Source organism: Bos indicus x Bos taurus, chromosome 1 (genome assembly GCF_003369695.1).
Source record: "Bos indicus x Bos taurus breed Angus x Brahman F1 hybrid chromosome 1, Bos_hybrid_MaternalHap_v2.0, whole genome shotgun sequence".
NCBI classification, from domain to species: Eukaryota; Metazoa; Chordata; class Mammalia; order Artiodactyla; family Bovidae; genus Bos; species Bos indicus x Bos taurus.
This window is the reverse complement of record NC_040076.1, coordinates 116,617,497-116,643,586: the sequence shown is the minus strand read 5'-3', so window position 1 is coordinate 116,643,586 and position 26,090 is coordinate 116,617,497. Positions and strand designations below refer to the sequence as shown.

The 26,090-nt window shown below is 44.8% G+C and overlaps 1 protein-coding gene across 1 annotated transcript in view; it reads right to left on the bottom strand.

Annotated features, from left to right (window-relative positions):
• Positions 1–6,537: 6,537 nt before the first annotated feature.
• The window catches only part of CLRN1 (clarin 1), a 47,137-nt gene continuing 27,584 nt past the window's right edge, over positions 6,538–26,090 (bottom strand). The window contains exon 3 of the mRNA XM_027543569.1: positions 6,538–9,898. Within this exon, the coding sequence (XP_027399370.1) occupies positions 9,633–9,898 (266 nt within the window). The 3' untranslated portion in view covers positions 6,538–9,632. The remainder of the gene's footprint in view (positions 9,899–26,090) is intronic.

The following is a 26,090-nucleotide window of genomic DNA, read 5'->3' as shown; positions in this document are numbered from 1 at the left end:
TGTAGGAACCAATCACAAACCCTGGGATCCTTGGAGTTCAGCAAGTCTTTGTATTCTGTGTGATGCCTTATTCCTTCAACATATTGCATTTCTGTTCTTTGATTTGTTAGAGTGGTTTCTTTTCCGTACAAGAACCTCAACTAAGAAACTCGATTACTGGCAAATTTGGCAGAATGTAACATTTGGTGCTCTCATCTTATAAATCTGTGCCTTTTCACCCTCTCAAAGTGAAAGGTAAATGGTGGTTTTTTGTGTTTCCGTGATCTTTCCCAATCATAACTGGGCATTAGAAGAGGCTCTGACAACAATTATTAATGCTGTAAAAATGTGAATTTATGTGTGTGTGTATGTATGTATGTATGTATGTACATATATATGTGTATATATATCCCTGGAGAAGGAAATGACAACCCTCTCCAGTATTCTTACCTGTAAAATTCCATGGACAGAGGAGCCTGGCAAGCTACAGTCCATGGGGTTGCAAAGAGTCAGATATGACTGAGCACAGCACACACACACACACACACACACACACACACACACACACCTCTCCCGGGGTGATCAAATGAGCCTTAATTCCACTTATATAATAAAAGAGTTTTCTGTGTTAAAACAGAAATGAGAAGGTGGACTTTCTGAAGAAAAGGAAGAGCTTTCAACCTTCTCCACCTCCATTTAACACTAAAGCACTATGAGCAGATGACAGGGTGTGCTTTTCTCCAGCACACCCTCTCCCTATCACAGGCTCCATGCATTCTAGAACCCTAGGGTTGCAGAGCATCCCTGGGGAGCACTTCCTTTGCCTTGGGAAAGCAATCTTCTCACAGAAGCCTCAGAGTCAGGTAGGCTGTGAGCTGCCATGGTGTGAACTGAGGAAGCAGACTTGATTCTGTGGGAACAGGAGGACTTAGAAACTTTCAGAATGAAGTAAAAGGGACTGTTTCAAATCCTAAAAGATGATGCTATGAAAGTGCTGCACTCAATACGCCAACAAATTTGGAAAACTCAGCAGTGGCCACAGGACTGGAAAAAGTCAGTTTTCATTCCAATCCCAAAGAAAGACAATGTCAAAGAATGTTCAAACTACCACACAGTTGCACTCATTGCACACGCTAGTAAAGTAATGCTCAAAATTCCCCAAGCCAGGGTTCAACAGTATGTGACCCGTGAACTTTCAGATGTTCAAGCTGGATTTAGAAAAGGCAGAAGAAGTAGAGATCAAATTGCCAACATCCATTGGATCATCAAAAAAGCAAGAGAGTTCCAGAGAAACATCTACTTCTGCTTTATTGACTATGCCAAAGCCTTTGATTGTGTGGATCACAACAAACTGTGGAAAAGTCTTAAAGAGAAGGGAATACCAGATCACCTTACCTGCCTCCTGAGAAATCTGCATGCAGGTCAAGAAGCAACAGTTAGAACTGGACATGGAACAACAGACTGGTTCCAAATAGGAAAAGGAGTACATCAAGGCTGTATATTGTCACCCTGCTTATTTAACTTATATGCAGAGTATATCATGAGAAATGCTAGGCTGGATGAAGTACAAGCTGGTATCAAGATTGCCAGGAGAAATATCAATAACCTCAAGATATGCAGATGACACCACTGTTGTGGCAGAAAGCAAAGAAGAACTAAAAAGCCTCTTGATGAAAGTGAAAGAGGAGAGTGAAAAAGTTGGCTTAAAACTCAGCATTCAAAAAACTAAGATCATGGCATCCGGTCCCATCACTTCATGCAAATGGATGAGGAAACAAGGGAAACAGAGATTTTATTTTTAGGGGCTCTAAAATCACTGCAGATTAAAAGACACTTGCTCCTTGGAAGAAAAGCTATAACCAACCTTGACAGCATATTAAAAAGCAGAGACATTACTTTGCCAACAAAGGTCCGTCTAGTCAAAGCTATGGTTTTTCTAGTAGTCATGTAGGGATGTAAGAGTTGGACTATAAAGAAAGCTGAGCACCAAAGAATTGATACTTTTGAACTGTGGTGTTGGAGAAGACTCTTGAGAGTCCGTTGGACTGCAAAGAGATCCAACCAGTCAATCGTAAAGGAAATCAGTCCTGAATATTCATTGGAAGGACTGATGCTGAAGCTGAAACTCCAATACTTTGGCCACCTGATGTAAAAAGCTGACTCTTTTGAAAAGACCCTGATGCTGGGAAAGATTGAAGGAGGGAGGAGAAAGGGACAACAGAGGATGAGATGGTTGGATGGAATCACTGACTCAATGGACATGAGTTTGAGTAAGCTCCGGGAGTTGGTGATGGACAGGAAGCCTGGAGTGCTGCAGTCTATGGGGTTGCAAAGAGTCGGACATGACTGAGCGACTGAACTGAACTGAAAAGGGACATGAGTGAAAGGGCCAGGTAGGGATCAATGTCTTGGTTCTCTTTATGGCTGGAGGCTATTAAGAGCCATGAAATTTGGAAATTAAATCTAGTATGATTGTTATCTATGTTTGTCTACTGGGAAAGTCTGGGGATATTTAGATTGGTTTCAGATGGGTAAAGAAAAGTCAGGAAAATTTAACTTTTGCCCCAGTATTACAGAACTGGTGAGAGCAAGAGTTTGGGCTTAAGCCAAGTTGCTTTCCCACTTCAGCAAGCTGATTCCATTGGAGTTCACTTACTGAGAAAATAGTCTATATTTTAGTGGCAGCATAGTTTCAGTGATTTTAGGAAACTGATTTAAGTTCTAAGAGAAGGGGCCAATGCCTTGTACATCTTTCCTGTAGGGTGTGTGTTTGAAGCTTAATCAATATCTCATGAGTCATTTTATTCACTAGACCCAGCATCAGCATCCTCTCTTAAATGTTGTAGGAAGTTCACTGGCAAAGATTTGGGAAGACGTAGTTAAACAATAGACCTTATATCTAACATTGCCACCCCCTCCAAAATGAAGAAGTGAAAGCCCTGGTAGCTTCATGGTTAGACAGAAACCAAGGGGAAGTACATGCAAAATGGTAGGAAGGAGACTGAGTTTAGGGACTTCAGTAAATATTAGGAGTAGTCAGATCTCTGGAACAGAAAGAAGAGTTGAAAATTGACCAACATTCAACAGAGATTTATCAAGTGCTTAGCACATGTCAGGTATTGTTCTAGGGACCAGGGATTCTGGGGACCACTGCTGAGTGGACAAAACAGAATTGATTTACAATGAAAGCATTTCAAGGATTGGGTTATATTTTATTTACATCTCTCCTTATTATGTTCTTGTCATTCAAAGATGATGGAAAGACTTGGATTTGTAAAATCTGTATCCTCCTTGTTCAAAAAAACAAAGCAACTTCTAAAGTAGTATGCAATTAATGATGAGATTATAAAATAGAAGTAGAAGCAATAGGTAAATACATTTCAAAAATTTAAAAATCATTGGAATATGGACCCGGCCCAGAGTAAGCCTTGTTACTAAGACACGTGTATCCTTGAAATGCTAGACACCGCAGGTGAGCCACAGACAGGGCTTTAGGCTTTTCAGTGGGGGAAGATGATACCATCACTGAAACAACCAACCAACCATGGTCTTTGGAAGAAGAATTATAAGTCCTAATACCAAGAGGAGGGAAAAACTTAAGAATCCTCCAAAAAGCAGGTCACTCTGTGAATATGCTAAAGGACTGTATCAGAAACCAAACACCACTTGGGTGAGGCTGGGAGAGCTCTCACCTTGAATCCAGCGGCCAGGTCTCTGTGGGTTCACATGGCATCTCCTCCAACAACAGAGGGGAGGCATGCTCCTAGTGAGTCAGTCCCTGCAGCTTTCTTTGGCAGACATTAACACACGGGAAAGCATGGCTATTGATCCTGCATGTGTTTCATGAGATAAAGAACTTTAATGTGATTCGCAGAATCGCTAGAAGCAAGGCAAGAGGGAGATAAGAAGGCTTGAAGTGAGCTTCCTGCAGAGAAATGTGTGCTTGTAAACACGATCAAAACCATCTCCACTCGGGCCATTTCACTCACCCAGCTTGTTATGTACAAGTGGGTCTGGCCATAGCTGTGCTGCCAGGTGGGTGAGGAAGGCCAGAGAAAGGATGGAAACAGGCTGTCACGTTTTGTTAGAATAGAAAGAATAAAGCTGGAATGAAACTGCTTTGCCTGTTCCATAGGAATCATCTAGGGTGCCCTCCTGCCCTTTTTAAAAGGGATTACCCACTGTTCAGTCAGCCAGGATATCTGTGAATACAATACACAGAGAAAAGGTGAAGCTGCATCTCTATGTCTTTCTCTCAATGTAATTCCGTGTCTTTTCTCTCTGATTTTAGAAAACAATAGAATGGGTAAGAAATAGTGAAGGAAGTTTGGTCCATCATTAGAAGGCAAGAAATGACACTAAAAGACAATGAGTAATAAAGATTAATGTGTAGGATACAGACTCATATAACCAACCATGATGGGTGGTTTTGGGGAACTTGCCAAACTGACATCCTCTTCTGGGATGAGCACACGCACAGGTACACGCAAGCATGCACATGCACGTGCGTGCGCACACACACACACACAGTCACACACTCTGCCCCCAGCCCCTCCCTATAGCTGTGACTCATCCCTCTCTTTGCTTGTGTGGAACGAGGGTGGGCACCTGACCAAGGGCATCTGGTACAGAGGCTGGCTGCTTCATTCTGGTGTTCATTCTCTCTCTCTCCCACTCCCTCCCCCACCCCCTCTCACTCATTGGTCCTGGGTCTTAGGGGATACTGTAGATCCTGTAGACAATGTAGAGATGGAGTTTCTCCTCTCATACTTTGAAAAAACAAAGCTGGTGGGCAGAAAGAGAGAGGAAAGTGAATTAAAGGCTTAGGGAGAAAACAGGGGCCTGAGCCAGTGGCCTTAGATCCACACACACAGAGGAGGGGTAGGAGAAAAGAGAAAGGAAGGGAAGGGCAACCTTGGTCTCACTGGACTTTCCGATAGACTTGCCTATCCAGGGGCTGAGTGCACACAGCGCCCTGGGTACCAGTGAGATGAAGATGCCTTATGTCTTTCGAGTGAATCTCTCTCCCATGCATTCTCTCTCTCACTCCTTTCTCACTTAAAATGTTTTAAGTGGGTCTTTGTTTTTAAATTAAATGTTTCCTGACCAAGATACTAAGTAAAATAGAATGTTTTCTTTTTTTTGAGGTAAGGAATAGAGGATTAATGGATATGGCATAAATATATTTTATGTTTTTGTATATTTATGAATTTTAAAAAAGGAAATAGCTTATTTGTGCAGGAGGAAGGGTGGCTGTGAAATTTGCTAAAAACTGGAAAAAAAAAAAAGTGAAGCAGAGTTCCCAGTGTTACGTTTCTTTTTAATTGATGTATAGTTGATTTACAATGTTGTATTGGTTTCAGGTGTACAGCACAGTGATTCAGTTGTACATTTTATATATATATGTGTGTGTGTGTGTGTATACACACACATACTCTTTTACAGATTCTTTTCCCTTATAGATTATTACAAAATATTGTGTATAGTTTCCAGTTCTTATTGCTGGTTTTATGTTAATGTGTGTTTGTAGGGTAGGGGCAATATTTCACTGGTTCTATTTGCTTTTCTGCTCCTCCATGCCTGTTTCACTCCTACACCTGTACTCCAAACATCTCTGCCCAGTCCAGGTAGCTTCATATACAATTTGGACAGAAGTGGATGACTGTGGTGAAATGTAAAAAGTGATATTAAGTTCAATGGTCACTAATTTAGGAGTGAAACAGAGTCACATACATTCTTGCAGAAGAAGGTTGCTTTTTTCTCCAAAAAGTGATAGTGTTATTCACTCAGTCATGTCTGCCTCTTTGTGACCCCATGAACTGTAGCCCACCAGGCTCCTCTGTCCATGGGATTCTCCAGGCAAGAATACTGCAGTGGGTTGCAATGCACCTCTCCAGGGGAGTCTCCCAACCCAGGGATCGAACCCAGGTCTCCTGGATTGCAGGTAGATTCTTTACCATCTGAGCCACCAGGGAAGCCCCTTTTCCTCCAAACTAGCTAGAAAATCCCTAGGGCCAGGAGGGGCAGGAAAAGGAGAGGAAGTACACTAGATTATACCTAAAATCTCTGCTGGAGTGAGGGTCATCTTTTTCCAGCACCAGAGAACATTGGGGAAACTGAGGCAGTGCCCAGGTGTCATCCTCACTGCAGTCCAGGTGAAGCCCTAGTTGACAGCAGAGAATGAGTGTCCTGTCAGCGGCCTTGCAGGAAGGACACCACTCAAGGCCCCAAGACTTGGCTTAGGACTTGTCTGACCCAGAACTGTGGAAAATTCCTCCTCTCAATGCCATGACCCCTCAGAAGGGGGAAGTGAGGGTAAGGTCATATGGTAAGGAATCTGCCTGTAATGTAGGAAATCTGGGTTTGATCCCTGGGTTGGTAAGATCCCCTGGAGAAGGAAATGGCAACACTCTCCAGTATTCTTGCCTGGAGAATTCCATGGACAGAGGAGCCTGGCGGGCTACAGTCCATGGGGTTGCAAAGAGTTAAGACACAACTGAGCGACTAATACTTTCACTTCTTTTCAAGGCAATTGAAAGATATTTTTCTTGGCTCTCAACCAAAGATCAAGAAAAAATGTTTATTAAAAAATGAAAAAACATTTTCCTGACTGTACATTTCCTCCCCCATCTTCAATGCTTTACACACAGCTAGATCCACTGTAGACGAAAGATTTGAATGAATGAAAAGGGATTTACTAACCAGCATTTGGAAAGCATACTGAAGGATACCAGCATAAGTTATAGTATTCATTTACTCTTGAGATATTTATGCAGAAAATTCATTCTCTGGTCTTCATTTTGGGGATAAGGGGATAAGTAATGTGGCTAGAGGGCCGGGGCTTCAAGGAAGGCAATGGTACAGACAGTCACTCAGTGGTTGTGGTTGAGGGTGCCCCTGGCCTGAGGCTGTATCTCAAGGGGCTTAGAGAGTGTCTCCTTGGCGTGAAGCAGAGCTTTCCTGGAGAGCAAGGCTTTGTTGGCGAGGCTTGGGTACTAAAAAATAACCACCCCAACTCAGCGGCTTTACAGAAAGTTTATTTACCACTCTTGTCACACTCCCAGGCAGGTCACAAGGCCCGCCTCTGTTTCGTTACCTCACCTCCTGGATCCCATGACTTCCCAGGCTGTACTGCCAGGGGCGGACAGAGGTGGAGGATCTCAAGTGAGAGTCTTCAGGGCCAAGCCCAAGAGTAGCTCAGGTCACCAGCCTACATCCCATGGACACAGACTCACTCCCATGGCCCCAGCTGCAAAGGAGCTGGGAACTGTGGCTTAGCTGTGTGCCTGAGAGGAACCTGATGGGGAATGCAAAACATTATCCACTACAGAGGGCCATCGGGGGAAAGGGGGCAACAAACGAGCAGGGCCAAGGGAGCCCCTGTGTGGCAGCCAGTGTGAGTCTGCAGCTTCTGGTGGGCAAGGATGCGCGTCAGACACTGCCCTTCCTTGTGTGCAGGCACTGTCTCCATTTTGCACCGGCCTTGAGAGCATGTAAAGGGATGTGAGAGCAGCTGCTCTGAAGGAGCCAAGGGGACCTCCAGAGCAAAAGACCTTTGTAATCGGCACAGCGTGCACGGAGGGAAGGCGCCCTCCTCCGCCGCCTCCTCTCCCGCCCCATATGCATGTGTTCGGTTCTGCAGCCTCCACGGGATTCAGGGAGTTTATTGTGTACGTGCACAGCCAGCTCTGCCCCGTAGAACCTGGCTTTCCGTTCCTTGCTGTTCTTTCCCACAGCGTAATAAGCACGGATGCTGATGGTGTGTGTGGACACCGAGAAAGGAGCGCCCTGCTGCGCTCCTGTTTGCTGCCCCGGAGCCAGCAGGGGGCCCCGCGTCCCCGTGAGAATGTGAGACCCAGGCTGCCACCTGGGGCGGGAGGTCAGACAGAGTGATGATTGTCATCCCTGGGCTGTGATCCTCCCAGAGGGACTCTCAGAGATCAACCCGGTCACGTCCTCCTTGGAAAGCTTTACTCGAAGGCCACATGGCACAGAGGTTTCTTCTGAGAGAAGAGAGGGAGCCAACTTAAGTGCTGTCCTCTGAGGGCCTGGGTGGTATCTTGTATTTTTGGGTGCGACCCACTTTGCAGGGACTGGCAGCCCTGCCTCCACTCCTCAGGGAGTGATCGTTCTCGTCAGGGAAGATCATTCATTCGCCTGTTAAGCTGTCACTGGATTTTCAGCTGCTGCTCTGAGTTTTCTCTGTTTATGGAACAAAGAACAATCAGGGAGGTGTTTTCTAAAGAAGAAAGTTTGGTGTTAGAAGGGAAGACAGAGAAAGGAGTCAGAAGGGACTGAGGGGCCTCTTGGGATCTCAGGCCAGTTGCCCTGGTCTGTGGAGTTCCTTGCGCTGTCCTGTCCACTCCTAGAGCAGCTGCTCTGAAGGAGCAGACGGGACCACGAAATGCTTCCGTATGTAAGTGTTTCATGAAGACTTCCAGAACTGGGTGCCCCCAGCCCATTACTGAAATAAGCAGCCTCTTTCTCACTAGATGGACTCATGGTCTTCTGGAAATTCTCCAGGTTCTTTCCTGAATGAAGGTAGAGAGACTAACATCTGGAAACGAAGTGAGTGTTCTCATGTTAGCCTGTGGGCTTCAGATCACCATCAGAGCAAGTATACAGTCAGGTACACAGTCATTTGTTTCTTGTAAATTGTTCCCCACCAAAAAAAGGATTTTTTTAAAAAGAGCCCTTTCAGAACCTCTTGTGTGGGGACTGAGTGCTGAGCAGCTGTGGCAAAGGGCCTGGTGGTCTGCTCTCTGTCATTCCCCGCCTCTTCCTGAGTGCTTTCTCCAGGGCAGCCGTTGGAAGACAGACGAATGGTCAGTTCTAGGTTCAGTTGCGGCCTCTGGTCAGCAACTTCATCGGTAACTGAGGAAAAAAGTCAGCTTGGGTCATGCTTTGTGACAGACCACCACCCAAGATGACACTGATACCATCTTAATTCCACAACGTAATACGATTTTCATAAGTGGGACTTAGTGCTTGAAGAGACTAAAAAGTTTGAAGCAACAGCTCCAATGAGTCATTTTGCAACAAATTTACTGGGCAGAATCACTTTTCATGATTCCTCAGTGGTCCCAGCAATTATGTCTATTGAAAGTACTGCGTTTCTTCTTTTTCCCTTTTAGAGGTTTATACATTTTGAATAACAGGCATGGAAATAAGACAGTGCTTTGAATGAGTTTTTAAAAAGTGCCTGATATAGTTAGCATTGCTCAATTAATGCAGTATCATTTTAGGAAAGCGATTCCAGTTCTGTCTTCTGGTATCTGTGGCAACAAATGTGTGGATATTATCAGAAATAGTATTTGTTTGTTTTAAAATGTGTTCCTCAGACCTCTTGATTTCTTCCTGGCAGAGCAGACATTTTGCGCTCTGGTGTGGATGTGGAGTAATGGTTTGGTCATTCTAGTCAACTGTCTAAACTAGCCAGGTGAAGCAATTTCCCACCAGGTTGAACAACCTTCTGAAGCCTTTCTTCTGCTCCCTTTCATTTCCTGCCTGTGTCCTTAGCACCCAGTTTGTATATAATATCACATAGGGCTTGGTGCTTTAAGCTGTGCACCTAAAAGGTTGAGCAAAAGTAACCACAGCCAAGTGACCAGAGCTAGTCTCGTCTCTGTGAGAATGACAGACATGTTGGCCTTTCAGTACATTAGGTCTGCAGCTACATTAGCTGTTTCTGTGTCTTTAGATTTCGCAAAAGGGAACTGAAATCCAGCAAGTCGTATTAGAAGCCCATTCAGAAAATGAACAAAAAAGCAAATGAAAACCACCCAGAAGGAGGCGGTATATTTTTCACTTTGCGTTTTGTAGGCGTAAGTCCCTTCCTTGTAATTTGCAATTTTTTCTGAGAGGTGGTGGAGTTTCACTTCAGAGGCAAACAATATCATGACAAGACAGCCACAGGAGCCTGCAAGAGAAAGAACAAACAACGCGCTGGGACAACATTTCCTGATTGTAAGGGACGAGGAAGAGGGTTTACGTGCAAGCTAAAGAAAGCCTTTCCCACCAGCTCATTTGCATTCGTCTACAAAAATACTTCAAATACGTAATCATGAGCCTGATACCCCAAAGACGGGCGGCAGTGTCTGGGTTATGGCTCTGAGTGAGAAGACTTGTTGCAGGGTAGAATCGAGCCAGTCTTACAAAGACTAGGAGATGTCCCACTTCGCATGAAGAGAGGCTGAATTGCTGGGCGCCTTAAAAGCGCGGTGGTGGAATCAGGCTGCACAGCAAGCCCGGCTATGGTGTGACTTCAAGAGAGCACGTTTCTCTGTACTTCACAGGCCATACACGAAAAATGTTGTCATCTAGTCCCCTTGTGAAAGGGCTGAAAGCTTTCTCCTTCCCCTCCTCCGGCTCCCACCTGGCCACAGCTGCCCAGAGGTGTCCCTGCGCAAAGGCAGCCATGTCTAACATGTTAAGGTGGAGAGTACCTATTCTCCTTGTTTGTAACAGAACTCAGGATTTTTACCTAGGTATGTGGCTGCCTTGAACAAAGACTACATTGGTTGAGGGAGGTTGGTATGTGGGGCTAGAAAAGTTTCCTTGAAGTGTGCAGCATTAGGGGCCTCCACTTTCTTTCCCTGTTGTCCTTCCTGTCGCTGAAATATGTATGCAATGGCTGGAGCACCATTTTGGGCAATGTGGCCTTAGAAATGGAAGCCGTGTGTTATGGTAAAATAGGAAAGGAGGAATCTTGGATATCAGATACCAGGAGTCACCAGACCAGCCCTGGACTTCAACTTCTAGGTTTTTACATGAGAGAATAATAAGTATTTATTTTGTTTAACCCATCATTATTATTTTCCTCTCGTTTATTACTCATTGGTAGCCTAATCTACTTTTAAATGGTGTGACTATGGCCTGGAGTTCTCTGCAGGACAGGGGCACAACATGTTGAGTGGTGCCTGAAAACTCAGGCCCTCTCCCCTGAGGATGGAGGAAGGGAGCCCCCCAGAGGGGTGGGTGGCACAGGGGGGCAGAAGCACGTGGCAAGAAGGGGCAGAGTCGGGGACACCATGGAGAGCCAGGGCTCTGAGGGCTCCCACAGCTACAGATGCATCCCAGGTCATCATAACAGGTTGCTAGTTAAAAGGAGACTTGCTGAAATGGTTTTCTGACTTTGATTAAAACAATTTGGTTTCACACTCTCAATCTCCCTTTTGTTATATGAAAGTAGTCCATTTAAAATGTTATTTATTTGGTCACTCTGTGCTGCATGTGGGATCTCAGTTCCCTGATCAGGGACCAACCCTGCACCCCCTGCAGTGACAGTTCAGAGTCCTAACCACTGGACCACCAGGGAAGTCCCAAAGTCAGTTTTAACCTCCCAGTCTCCCCTTCCTTGTCTACAAAATGTGGATAAGAAAGATGATTCAAGATTAACATTTGATATTAGAATAGTCACAGAGAAATGCTTGCTAATTCGTCACTATTCCTCTGGTGTTTATGTATTCTTTTTGCCTTGCAAGTCTTAACCATCATCCCTTACTGCACTCTACTACACACCAAAAAACCCCTAACTCCATCAGTTAGGCTACCCTGCCTTGTTCCTTCATACGCTCTCCCATTAGATTTGTGACTCCTTGAAGAGGAGTAAGTGCTTTTGCCTTCAGTGACAGTTAATTCAGATGTCTGGGAGCAGCAATGTAGTGGCTTAAGTTCTCATTCATTAATTCACTCAATCCTTTATTTAATGAGACTTACTGATGGGCCAAGCACGGTAGTAGTGGGGAGCTTTCAACATGAAAGAAAAGGTATATGGTGGCTTCTGCTCTAACAGAGAGTATAATTGGGCAGGGAACTCAGATAAAAAAGTTATAAACCTATCGCAGTGAGCGTCATAGTAAAGGGAGGTGCGGGTGGCTATACCTGAGAGGGCGGGCAGCATCCTAGAAGGTTCTTTGGAAGTAGCTGTAGGAAAAGTTAGCAAAGGGAGGCTGGACTGTGTGGGGAGAACATTCTAGACATGAGGTGCTAACATGCAAATGTTGCCCCATTCCTTTTCCAAAGGCTGGGTTTGGGTTGGTAGAGAGGGGTAGGGTCAGGAGTGAACAGGAAAAGTGAAATTCCATTTCTTCTATTAGAATTTCACTGAGGACTGGCCCCACCAGCTTGCTCCTCGTAATCATACACCCCCAAATAACCAAATGATATAATTTTCTAGAAACTTCACTTCCCACCGGCCTCGCGGAATATTCCTTTGTAAAAATTGTCAGCCTATTTTTGTATTCTGAGCTTAAAACCAGAGCTCTCCCCTGGCAAAACCGTATTATTCCTTTATTGTTCGAACTAACAAAGAGGCTGCGATGCTGTTTTCTCTTTATCTTTTATTTGAAAATTGTGGAGAAAATGCCATTGCTTTTACCATGAGACCCTTCTTTGTGTGAGGAGATGGTGAATTTCAGACAGAAGTGAAACCCTGTATATTCTGGGTGCTTGAAAGAAAAATTCAAGTTCGGTTTCCTTTTTCAAGTTGTTTAATATTTTAAAGGTACTACTTTGTTAAGGAGACTGCATCATAGTGAGACCACATTTCAAATTCTTAAAGTCAAGGTTGCTGGGGTATCTTAAAACCAATAGCCCTTTGCTGGAGCTAATACTTCAAGCCTGCAAGCTCCCAAAACACGATGTAGTCGTTAAGAGGATAGTCTATGATTTCGCTCTGGATTTAGGAGTTATCCGTGAAGTAGACTTGGTCATTTCAGAGTCAGAGCATGGAAACCCAGCCTGAGTCTCTGCCAACCCCTGAGTGATGCTAAGACACATGGAGGGAAACAGCTCAGTGTGAACTTGGGGCATTTTTGCTTCTCTTTCCCCAGCTCTAAAAGAAATATAGGGCTCCTGATACCTCTTTATGGCTTATGGAACAAAAGATACCCAAGAAGTGTTTCTCTTTTTGGTGTGGCTGCTGGGGACATGGAGAGAGGGGTGTAAGGGACAAGAATAAGTGTGAGTAATGATAAGAATAGGGTTCAGCATGTTTCTAGTTTGGCCCTTAGACTCCATCGAAGGGGTTCCTGCTATGGGCGCCATATTTAAAGGGTCCTGCTCTCTGTCCTGTTGATACCTCTCCCCCATAAGGTGAGGAATCCTTGATGTCAATGGAATGGGTCCGTCTACAGTCCTTGACTGCGTTCTAGACTATACTCTTGCTGTTGTTCAGTCACTAAGTTGTGTCTGACTCTTTGGACTGCAGCATGCCAGGCTTTCCTGTCCTTCACTATCTCCCAGAGTTTGCTCAAACTCATGTCCATTGAGTTGATGATGCCATCCAACCATCTCATCCTCTGTCAGCCCCTTTTCTTCCTGCCTCCAATCTTTCCCAGCATCAGGGTCTTTTCTAATGAGCTGGCTCTTTGCATCAGGTGGCCCAAGTATTGGAGCTTCAGCATCAGTCCTTCCAATGAATATTCAAGGCTAATTTCCTTTAGGATTGACTGGTTTGATCTCCTTGCAGTTCAAGGGACTCTCAAGAATCGTCTCCAACACCACAGTTCAAAAGCATCAGTTCTTCATTGCTCAGCCTTCTTTATGGTCCAACTCTCACATCCGTACATGACTGCTGGAAAAAGCATAGCTTTTATATGGATCTTTGTTGGCAAAGTGATATCTCTGCTTTTTAATATGCTGTCTAGGTTGGTCATAGGTTTCCTTCCAAGGAGCAAGTGTCTTTTAATTTCGTGGCTGCAGTCACCATCTGCAGTGATTTTGGAGCCCAAGAAAATAAAGTCTGTCATTTTCCATTGTTTCCCCATCTATTTGCCTTGAAGACTGTACTCTTGGGACTCAGGAATTTTCTCTGCACACAGCCTTGAGCACTCTTCCTGAGCTGGCATGAGTGTCTTTCCAGGGTCCATCTCCCCAGGGGTGGATTTTGTGGCAGGTGCTGTACAGCTCTGAGGCCTGAGAGTGGCCAAGGAAAAGAACAGCTGTTTGGCAGGCATGGTCAGAGGTTGGATATGCGGTGGAGTGTTCATATGTGCTTGCTTGAGGCCCTTTACAGTGTGGATGGAACCAGGCATGGGAAGAGAAGTGAAGAGACAGGGGATGGTATTCCTCCCTTAGCCACATTCAGGTGCAGAATTTCCAGAGCTCAAGAATTCTAAATTTGGGACTTCCCTGGTGGTCCAGTGGCTAAGACTCTACACTCCCAATGCAGGGAGCCTGGGTTCAATCCCTGGTTAGGGAACTAGATCCCACATGCTGCAACTAAGACCTGGCACAGCCAGTTAAATAAATAAATATAAATTTTTTTAATTATAAGAGAATATTAATTTTTTAAGTACTCTAATTTGAATCTTGCTTCCAGAACCTTATTTGTCAAGGGAGAAGGATGGAATATGTTTCATTGAATAGTTTAGCTTATAACTTTGAACTGTTTAGACATGTGGTATGTGGACTTGCATTCATGCTCTTGCCCACAGCCTCTCAGAGGTTAGGATCATGCCTGCATGCTTCCTTCTTTCTTTGCCCAGTTACTTGTGTGTCCCCCAAGAGCCCAAACTCAGCTGGGGCCATTTCAGTCCCCACCCCCCAGGTCTGTCTATCTGACCAACACTGCTCCAGCTCACAAGAAAGATTGGAGTACAACAGATGTAGGAAAACCCAACAAGCCTTGCTCAAGCTAGGATTTAGACTATAACCAGGCACATGACTGAGGTTTTTCTGCCGGTGTCTTACTCAAAGATGAGCTGTTTTCCTTTCACGTGTTTGATTTCCCCACCATCTGGCTGGTACCATAGTGGCTTTTTCCCCTTCTCCTTTTAATGACTTTGATTGTTCAGTTAATTTCTGACTGAATAGGATAGCCAAGTTATAAGGCCATCAAACCATGAATCATCAGTCAATTAACAAACATGTGTCATGTACTAGACACTGCACACTCAGGGCTCCCCTCTGGCAGCTGTCTGGGGCTGCAGGATTGGACATCTCTCTCTCCTCCAGTCCTTACATGTAGGGAATGAAGGTCACAGCCAACAAGAACACCGCTTCTTCATCCCTTGGTGACCCCTAAGGTTGACTATGGTCTCATGGGTGGGAACATCCTGACAGGATCCATGGAGTCTGGTGGAAATGTTCCCTCAAAGGTGAAAAAATAAAACAAAACCCCAACTCTGAAGCATTCTATTATCACTAAGATTGCATTTGGGAAATAGTAAATTAGAATTTCAATTCATTTAAAACAATGGCCAAGATTTCCAAAGAGCTAACACGTCATCTTTAAACTCTTTTAGAGATAACTGGGGTCAGGATTTGCCACCCTAAATTATCCCACTTCAACATATTGATTATTTTGAATTTAAGTTACATAAGAAACAGCTAGTACAAGAAGGATACTCTGACCCTCCTCTGTCTCCCTGAAATCAGGAAATAAATTGCCCACTTGAAGGGCACCCTCTCTGCACCTGGAGGGTGGAGGACATCCTTATCACCAGAGATAGAGAATTCAGGGCCAAGATGCCTGTCTAAACAAAACTTGTAAGTTCTTCACCAATTTACTACCCCAAGCCCCAGCCACTTTGTCTTACTAATTTTTCACAAATTATTGTTTCTTTGTCTGAAAGATGTAAAAGCTGCCTGCTTGGGTCAGTTCTTCGAGTCTCATATTTTATGAGCTCTAGTACGAAATTAAATTTGGTCTTCTCTTGTTAATCTGCCTTTATCAATTTAATTATGAGACCAGGCAAAGAACCTGGAAGGGAAGGGAGAAAAGTTTTCTGTACCTGCGATGGCAACTCTTAGAGGCATTCCCTTTCCTCCACAGCATGATAAATTGAAAATTTCCTTCTTTAAGGAGACTTCAGAGATGATACACGGTGGTAGGAAAACCACAGCTTTTCAGGTGTAAGTGCTAATTTTCTGTGAAATTATGTAATTTCATTAGAAAATCAGTTTTATTGGTGAGATCTCTGGCCATGATTTCTTCCCCAAAAGGAAACTGCTCCAGTTCCAGACTACTTTAGACACCAGTGGCTACCATCTAGACTAGTAAGGCAAGCTAATCCCTAAGAATAGATTGAGGTTATCATGAGAGCCATTTGGTCACGTGTTTCTAAATAGCAGGTGTGGATGAAGTTATAATACCAGTTGCTGTTCTGTTGCTCAGTCTTGTCCAACTCTTTGTGACCCAGTGGACTGAAGCCCACTAGGCTTCTCTGTCCTTCACTATCTCCCCAAGTTTGCTCAAACTCACATCCATTGAGTCGGTGATGCCATGCAACTATATCATCCTCTGTCACCCCCTTCTCCTTCTGCCTTCAATCTTTCCCAGCATCAGGGTCTTTTCCAATGGCTCTTCACAATAGGTGGCCAAAGTATTGGGGCTTCAGCCTCAGCATCAGTCCTTCCAATGAATATTCAGAGTTGATTTCCTTTAGGATTGACTGGTTTGATCTCCTTGCAGTCCAAGAGAGTCTCAAGAGTCTTCCCCAGCTCCACAGTTCAAAAGCATCAGTTCTTCAGCACTCATAATACCAGTTAGGTTCAGCTTTCCCCCTTCTTCTGTAATATATGTCTTCTGTCATAGAGAGTTGCAGAGCCCATATCTAACTTAAGTTTTAGAAATGTCACGTGAGTGAGAATGATTCATGCAAAGAAGAAATGGTCTTAAAACACCATGTTTGTCTAATCTAAATTGATTTTCAGAAAAGGAGATGGTCATTTGTTACTAGAAAATGTTCAGAGCTTATTCTGTTTTATTCATTTATTCAACAAATACTGGATGCTTACTGAACTATTCTAGGTACTGGGGATACAGCACTGAAAAAGCAGATGAGCAACTTCCCTGGTGGTCCAGTGGTTAAGACTCTGCATTTCCAATGCAGGGGACATGGGTTTGGTCCTCGGTCACAGAACGAAGATCCCACGTGCCACATGGCATGGCCAAAAATAAATAAGATGCTATCTTCTATATCATAGTATCCCGACTCCCGCAAAAGCAGATGAAAATTCCTATCTTGATGGGATATGTATCTTAGTGATGGTGAGAATGGAGAGAGAGGCAATAACAAAATAAGTAAGTCCATTCTATAGTTTATCAGAGTGTGATGTGTACTAAAGAGAATAAAATAAAGCAGGGAAGAGAGATGGCCAGGGGAGGTCCCAGAGAGAAGATGACATTTCAGTGCCTCTTGATGATGTCAGGCAGTTAGATGACAGGTATTTGAGGGGAGGAGCATTTCAAACAGAAGGAACAGTGAATGCAAAGGAACCAGGTGGTTTTAGAAGAGAACCAGGCAGAGAGGAGTAAGACATGAGGCACGTGTGCGGTTTTTGTGGTGGGCAGAGCAAGTACTGCTTTGAAAGTTGTAGAAAGGACTTAGGTTTTGACTCTAAATTAAAAAGAGGGTGGGACTTTCCTGGTGGTCCAGTGGTTAAGAATCTGCCTTCCAATGCAGTGGACATGGGCTTGATCCCTAGTTGGGGAACTAAGATCTCACATGCTGTGGGACAGCTAAGTCCATATGCCACAACCACCTCTGAACTGCAATGAAGAGCCCAGTGCAGCCAAAATAAAAAACTTAAAAATAAATGAAACAGAGGGAAGACGTAAGTAACCATTCTGAACAGACAGGAGTCTTTTTGCAATTGTGTTAGGACAAGATTGAGGGTCTCCTTGCAGGAGATCACACACAGCCAGGCTCTGAGCTAAGTGATCTAAACAGCCCTTCTACTGCATCCTTACCATGAATGACCTAGAATGCAGTCCCCTCACTATGATTCTGGCCCTTCAGATGGTACCCTGCACATCTAGACAAAACTCCTTGCCCATTGCCATGACAGGCTGGCTAATATTACTTCTCTCCCTCCTGTGGTCTCCTTCCAAAGTATATGCTGAGAAACTCGTGGAATATTTTTGTTGCTGACTTTTCTTACAACCAATCCTATCCTCCTCAGGCTCTGTAGCTTTGATGCCTGGACATCCTTGATTTCTTTCTCAGACCCTGAACAACAGCTCCTCCATAAGGATTGATGTGGAAATAAGTTGCAGTTGGTTTTTCAACTAACAGTTGCAGAATAATATGCCCTAGACTTATTACAGGGCTTCCCATGTGGCACTAGTGGTAAATAATCTGCCTGCTAATGCAGGAGTTGAAGGAGATTTGGGTTCAATCCCTGAGTCAGGAAGATCCCTCAGAGTGGTAAATGGCAACCCACTCCAGTATTCTTGCCTGGAAAATTCCATGAACAGAGGAGCCTGACAGGCTACAGTCCACAGGGTCACAAAGAGTCAGATACAACTGAGCGACTTAGCTGGCGCACACACACACACAAACACACACACATATGCATACACAGGCTTGTTAGAGAGGCCAGGATATTATGAATCCTGAAACTGATCTATGACATAAGCATCTTTCTATTTCTGTACTGTTCTTTATTTTCCTGTCTTCATATTTTATATTGACTGTGCTTATTAATGTCCCATGCCATGGTTACAATTATCCTAATTAATTACTCCCATATTAGGAGCGTCCCCTTTTTAAAGAAAAGCGGTATTTTCATTGTTTGCCTTGATTGGTGTAACTCAAACATGATGCTGCATATAAGAGAAGATACAATAAGTACAATTTGCAGTAAGTCCACATTTTGATGGTTTTCATCACCTCTAAAAGGCATGAATCAATGCATTTTATAGCATCCTCAGAGAATATTCACTGAACTGCCTAGAATATTCTACCATGGGTCCTTGGCAAGTCTTCCATGTAACCTGCTTTCTTACATGCACATGGGAGTTAGACTCTCTATCATCAATTGGGAAATTTCTTGAATGGAATGTAGAAAAGGCATACACTTATATAGTCAGTTCTCCGGTGTGAAGCTACGGGTCTAGTTGCTTCCATGCTCCACTCCTTCTGTTTGGGTTCCCTCTATTTCTCTATCTCCTTTATTTGAGTACATTTATCTCTCTCCTACTATATTATGAACCTTGAAGGAAGGTTTTTTTCACCTTGTTTTCCCCATTCTGCCTTCCCTGGCCACACTCGCCTCCCTCTCATTGACTCTTGTGGGTGGCCTCCTTTTCACAAAGCTCACTGGTGACCTGTACTGGTTTTTTTTTTTTTTTTTTTTTAACTTTTAATTAAAGTATAGTTGATTTACAATGTTGTGTTAGTTCCTGTCTGTGCTTAGTCACTCAGTTGTGTCCAACTCTTTGTGACCCATGGACTGTAGCCCGCCAGGCTCCTTTGTCCATGGGGATTCTCCAGGCAAGAATACCAGAGTGGGTTGCCACGTTCTCCTCCAGGGAATCTTCCTAACCCAAGGGTCAAACCCAGGTCTCCCACACTGCAGGCCGATTCTTTACTGTCTGAACCAGTGCTAGTTCCTAGTGTACAGCAAAGTAATTCAGTTACGTATATATATTTGTATATAGTCTTTTTCATATTCTTCTCCATTATGATTTATTACAGGATTTTGACTATAGTTCCGTGTACTATACAGCAGGACCTTGCTGTTTATCTATTTTATATATGGTTATATATATATATATAGTATTATATTTATTAAATATAGTTTATTTATTTTATATATAGTTAGTATCTATTAATCGCCACTCCTAATTTATCCCTCCCCCTACACCTTCCCCCTTTGGTAACTATGAGTTGGTTTTCTGTTGTTGACCTGTACACTTGAAACTTTCCCATCTTGTAGCCTCCAGGATACCACATCTCCTGATTTTCCTTCTTCATCTCCAGAGAGGCCTGGTCAGTATCCTTTCCTAGCTCCTCCTCCTTCTCAACCCCAGAACCAACTGATGGGATTGGCCCTAGGCCAATTTTTCTGTATCTACATTCTCTTTCTAGATGATCTCATCCATTTTCATTGCTTTGAATAATATGTATATCCTGACAACTCCTAAATTTATGTTTTTTGTCTAGACCTCTTCTCTAAGTTCCAGACTCATATACCTGACTATCTACTCGACATGTCCTCTTGAACATCTCATAAGATCTCAAACTTGATGGGCCCTAAATAGAATTCTTGATTTCTAATGCTAAGCTCCTCTCCCCACCACTTTTTTGCCCTGAACTCTAAGCCTGTTCCACCCCCAACTTATTCATCTTGGTTAATGCCACCACTGTCTACTAATTGCTTAAGCTGCCTGCAAAACATTTTGGATCTACTTTCAAAATGTTTTTAGAATCCATTCATCTCTCTCTATCTCCGATGCAATAGCCTACTCTTTCACCAGACATTTCTTAAAAGGTAAATCAGCTATCAGACAGCTTCTTAAGGCCTTTCAAAAAAGCTTCTCTGTGCAATTAGAATCAATTCTAAAAGACTTACAGTGGCTTTTGAGGTCTGACATTAACTGATGTTAGCTGATCTCTCTAATTTCTTTCTTTCTTTCTTTCTTTTTTTTGGCCATTTTCCCCTCACTGCCTACCCTCTAGTCGCATGGGCTTTCTTTCAGTGCCTACAGCAAGTTGGCCTCTTTCCCTAGCATCTCCTCTTGTGTGTTTTCTCCTCTCCTTGGGAAATTCTCTGAGGGTTCTCAGCTTTGTATCTTTAGAACTCAGCTACCTGGAGAAGCCTTCACCAACCACCGTATTAAGACTTGATCTCCCCTCCCCTTCATTCTCCATCATGGCAGTCTGTTTATCACCGTTTTTGTGATTATTGTGACCTTTAATTCCCTGTGTACACTTCTGTTGAACCTCCCACTAGATGGTTGGCTCCACGAGGGCAGGACAGTATGCCTGTGAATTGTGGTAACACCAGCACCCACTCATAATGGCTGGTTCATGGCGGCTACCAGTCAGGGTTTGTTGAATAAATGAAACATAGGCACCTGTATCAGTGGTTCTTACACTGGTCACACATTAGAATCCCCTGTTCAGTTCAGTTCAGTCATTCAGTCATGTCCAACTCTTTGCAACCCCATGGACTGCAGTACGCCAGGCTTCCCTGTCCACTCAAGCTCATGTCCATCGAGTCAGTAATGCCATCCAACCATCTCATCTTCTGTCATCCCCTTCTCCTCCTGCCCTCAATCTTTCCCAGCATCAGGGTCTTTTCCAATGAATCAGTTCTTTGCATCAGGTGGCCAAAGTATTGGAGTTTCAGCTTCAGCATCACAGTATTCAGGACTGATTTCTTCTACGATTGACTGGTTTAATCTCCTTGCAGGCCAGGGGACTCTCAAGAGTCTTCGCCAACACCACAGTTCAAAACCGTCAATTCTTCAGTGCTCAGCTTTCTTTATAGTCCAATTCTCACATCCATACATGACTACCGGAAAAACCATAGCTTTGGCTAGATGGACCTTTATTGTAAAGTAATGTTTCTGCTTTAGGAACCTTTAAAAAGACCAGTGCCCAGCCTCCATCACCAGAGATTCCAATTTAATTAGTGTGGTGTTGGATCCAGCATCCTTATATTTAGAACTTTTTTTTTGGCTGCTCTGAGTCTTCATTGTGGCATGCAGACTTTCTCTAGTTGTGGTGAAAGGGCTTCTCATTGCCATGCATGGGCTCCTCTTGTTGCAGAGCATGGGTGCACAGGTTCTGTAGTTGCAGGATATGGGCTTCTCTTGTTAGCCCTGAGGCATGTGCGTTCTTAGTCGCCAACCAGTGATTGAACCTGCATCCCCGTTATTGGAAGGTGGAGTCTTAACCACTGGACCACCAGGGAAGTCCCAGTATATTTAGAACTTTCTTCTGGTGATTCTAATACACCGTCCCAGAAGAGAATCACTGTCCAAAATGCACTATGCATGTGTGTTAAATTGCTTCAGTCATGTCCAGCCCTTTGTGACCCTATGGCCTGTAGCCTGCCAAGCTCTTCTGTCCATAAGAGTCTCCAGGCAAACATACTGGAGTGGGTTGCCATGCCCTCCTCCAGGGAATCTTCCCAACCCAGGGATCTAACCTGTGTCTCTTCCATCTCCTGCATTGGCAGGTTGGTTCTTTACCACTGGCCCTTCCTGGGAAGCCCCAAAATGCACCGTGGGAGACCACTAAGAAATCTAGTGTTATATCTCAGATCTAGGCTATAATTGACAAGATGAGAAAAACCAAATTAACTGACTTGGGTGGTTTCATGAGAGAATGATAATAGGAGACTGAGGATCGTGAGCTGGACTGGAGGCCATGAGAAGTGGGAGGCACTTCTGGTCCAGGATGGCACCAGGATTCTGGACCCTAAAGACAAGCAAGCTGTGGTGACTGCACCATTGTTGGCCTCATCCAGAGCTTGGCTCCCTTTCCTTCTCTCCCCAGAGGGTCTGGCATGCAGCACATCAGGACACACTAGGAGATGCTCACAGCATTGTTACTCCGGGCAGCGTGCAAGGTCCCAGACAGACAAGCAGAAAGAGCTCTTTTCCCTCCCCTTCTCCTGTCTTCACACCTCAGGATGCCAAGTCTGGGGTTCTCACCCAGCAGGGAGGTGGACAGCTGAAGAAATAGCCCTGGCATGACATAGCACAGGGAAGGGGGGATCCTGGGGAAGCCAGGGTGAGCTAGAGGAGAAGAAAAAAAGGGAGGAAGGAGCTTTTCTCTGCTGGCTGTGAGGGAGGCCACCTGGGCAGAGAAACAGGGGAGGCCACTCAGCAGAAGGGAGCTGCCCCGGGGGAGGAGTCTCTAGTGACGTGTGACCCCTACCGCCCCACCCCAACCCCTGCACCCTAGGGCACTAAGGGACTCCTCCCCCAGTACAAGCTCCAGCCTCTGAGTGTATGTTCCAGTGGCTCACATTCTGAGTGTCTGTGATTAAGGGCTGTGAAATCCCCATCTTTCCACAAGTAGGGGTTAAACCTGGGAGTCGCTGTGACTGTTATAGCTTTAGAGAAACTTTTCCAAACCTCCAGGGACTTCCGGGTACTATAGGTAGACCAAACAGAATGGAGTAGTTAGTCTGTGATTCAAGAATGGCCTGTTACCTCTAGAGGTAACAAAGTGTCAGTGCATCTGACTGTCACACATGTTTTGTTGTCATGCACAGTATTTTAAAAATTGTTGAAAATTTTGGCATTTCAAAATAAGAAATTGGGGACTTCCCTGGTAGTCCAATGATTAATAAGACTGCATTTCCAATGCAGGGGGCATGGCTTTGATCCCTCTTCTGGGAACTAAGATCCCACATGCTAATGGTTGGGCCAAAATGTAAATAAATAGATAAATCCCATTGAAAAACAAGAATTTGGGACTTTAAGAAAGCAGATAATCTGGCAACATAGGGCGTTTATCCTCTGCCAGAGGCCAGTCTGTAGCTGGTTCATTCCTTTCTCCCCCTCTTCTTTCTCTCATCCACAAAACTTCATTGAGCACCTGCTTTTGCAATAAGTTCAAGGATAAATCCAATACAGTATAAGCACAGGGCCTGTGTTGCCGCATATATTTCTGGGCTCAGGCTTTCTTTGGATTGGACTCGGCCAAAAGCTGAGATAAGAACTGGGACTTGGATTAAATTCTGCATCCTTCTGAGTCATCCTGCTTTTCAAATACCGTTAGTTCGGTCGTCCATTAGAACTGTCAAATAATTTGTCTTCCAAATGGGCTGTTCTCAGTTTTCATTCAGAAGCCGGAGTGTGAGATAGCTGTGCCACTTAATAAGCTGCTGTGTCTCGGCGTCAGACCAACTCTTCTTTCCTCTACCCTGTGATGCTGGGTCCAGACTCCCCACACTCGGACTCTGCCTTGTTGGCTGCCTCCTGTTCTGCCCACAGGGAGAGGAGCAGGCAGGGAAGAGAGGTCTGGCTGGTCTTGTCGTGGGCTAGCACTGTGCCAGGCAGCAACTGGGGAGTTCCCAAGCTCTTGCCACACTCCCAGAGCTGCCCTCTGGTGTCGTGTGAGAGTGACATCTCCTCAAGGGACAGTGCCACCTCCTCAGAGGGCTGAGACCCAGTGCCCTTGTGCCTCTCCTCCAGCCTCAAGGTTCTGGTAACCCTAAACTCTTCCCTGGGTTCTCTAAGCCGTAGGGATGGCCACTGCTATCTGACATTGCCATCTCTGACTTACCTCTGGGTCTCCTTTTTTTCAGTCCTCCAATGTCTGCATAATCAACTCCCTATAGCCCTGGTTCTCAAACCTGAGCTTTCAGCAGAGTCATCTGGTGTGCATGCTCAGTCACGTCCAACTCTTTGGGACTCCATGGACTGTGGCCCACCAGGCTCCTCTGTCCATGGCAAGAATACTGGCGCAGGTTGCCATCTCTACATCCAGGGGATCTTCCCGACTCAGGGATCAAACCCAGTCTTTTGAGTCTCCTGCAGTGGCGGGCAGATTCTTTACCACTGTGCCACCTGGGAAGCTGTGAGTCACCTGGAGGGCTTGCTAAAACACAGATTGCTGGGCTCCACTCCAGAGTGTCTGATTCAGGAAGTCTAGGGTGAAGTCAGAGAATTTGCTTTTCTATCAAGTTCCCAGGTGATGCAGATGGTACTGGTCTGAGGCCTCCACTTGAAGAACCACTGCAGAACATTATGTTCCCTCTGATAAGTTAGTATGTATCCTGTGGTCTAGTTGGCCCTAGGCTGATGCAAGGAGTTCCACTAAAATAGCACACCATCCAGATCTGCCAGTTTGGTTTGCTGTGTGGGGTGGGAGTGAAGTAACCCCAATACCCACTTTTAGCCTGGCCTTCCCTTGGGATTGAATCACTGTCTTTGTCTGTCTGTCTGCACCTTGTACCTGTGTTCTTGCTCCTCAGCCCTGATTGCAAAGGCCTTAGCCTCCCTTTAAACTGTTCTATCCTATCTCTCTGGAGCCTGTCCCACCACCTCTATGGGCCTCCTCTGCTAATTCTGTCCCATTCGAGTTCTGATTTCTCTGACCTGTGCTGTTTACGTGCCCAGCTTCACATCTCTTTCTGGACTTGCTTTTGCCAAGTCAGTGAATATGTACTGAATTGTTTGCTGTGTGCAGAGCCCCATGCTGGAGGCTTTTGTGAGAGTACCAAAGATGGGAAGGACTTAGACACTGCTGTCATAGGGTAATCATTGCTGCACGATTGAAACTGTATTGTTTACTTGTGAAAACTATGGAAACTATCTTAGCAGAACCCTCACTAGAGAGAGAACTACTTCAGTTGGGTAAATAATTTGATTAGCAAGATGTAGAGGGGGTAAAGGGCTTCCCAGATGGCTCAGTGGTAAAGAATGCCTGTGGTGCAAGGGACCTGAGTTCGATCCCTGGATTGGGAAGATTCCCCTGGCAACCCACTCTAGTGTTCTTGACTGAGCAACATACACGCATGCATGTTGAAAGGGGGTAAGACCCCAAGAAGTTGAGACAGGCTGAGACCTAGGACATTTTACTAGAGTGTTAACACCTGGACAAATATCTCTTTGAGAGACAGGATGTGAAGAAACTCTAAGGAACTAAAAATCAGTGCATGCATGGGCAGTTGGGGCAAATTATGAACAGTAAAATACAAAAAAGGCCAACGCTCAGCTGCCACTTCTGAGTTTCAGGGAACAAAAGCAGGGTACTCCTCTTGACCCCTGCACACAGCACCCTGAGGAGGTGGGAAGAGCACTTAGGCCACCTCTCCAGCCTGACCCACAGATCTGCCTCCCCCCGCAAACCTCATCCCATTTAAGAAACCAGCTCCCCATAAACTCAGGGAGCAAGCAAGGATACCTGTTACTTTTCTTTACTCCCTCATGCTTCAGCACAAGTCCCCATAAAGCCTTGCCTGGATGCCTCCTCTGGCCTCTGAGCAATCTCCATTGATTAAGAAGCCCAAGAGCCCAGGGCAGTAACAAACTGTGCTCAGGTTATCATGGAGAGAGGCTGGTATACTGCTTTCTAAGATGAGTGAGCATCTGTTAACTGCACGGGTTTGTTTGATAGAGAAGGAGCTGTGCAAGTTGGTGAACAGAGTTGAATTGTGCAAGGAGAAGGGAGTGGTGTCAAGAGAGAGAAGGGGCCTGGGGGCTGGAGGCTGGGATGGGGAGCTGGCAGCCAAAGGGAAAGCTGCAGAGGAGAAGGAAAGAGTCTAATATGGATCTTCAATACAGCGTTTGCTAGTGTGAGCTGTATTCTGTCTTGTCTCTCTGTGAAATCACTAATAAAATTACTCGCTTCCTGGGGACAGGACAAACACTGAGTCTCTGCGAGTTTGGAGTGGAGTGAAATCAGAGACCTCCC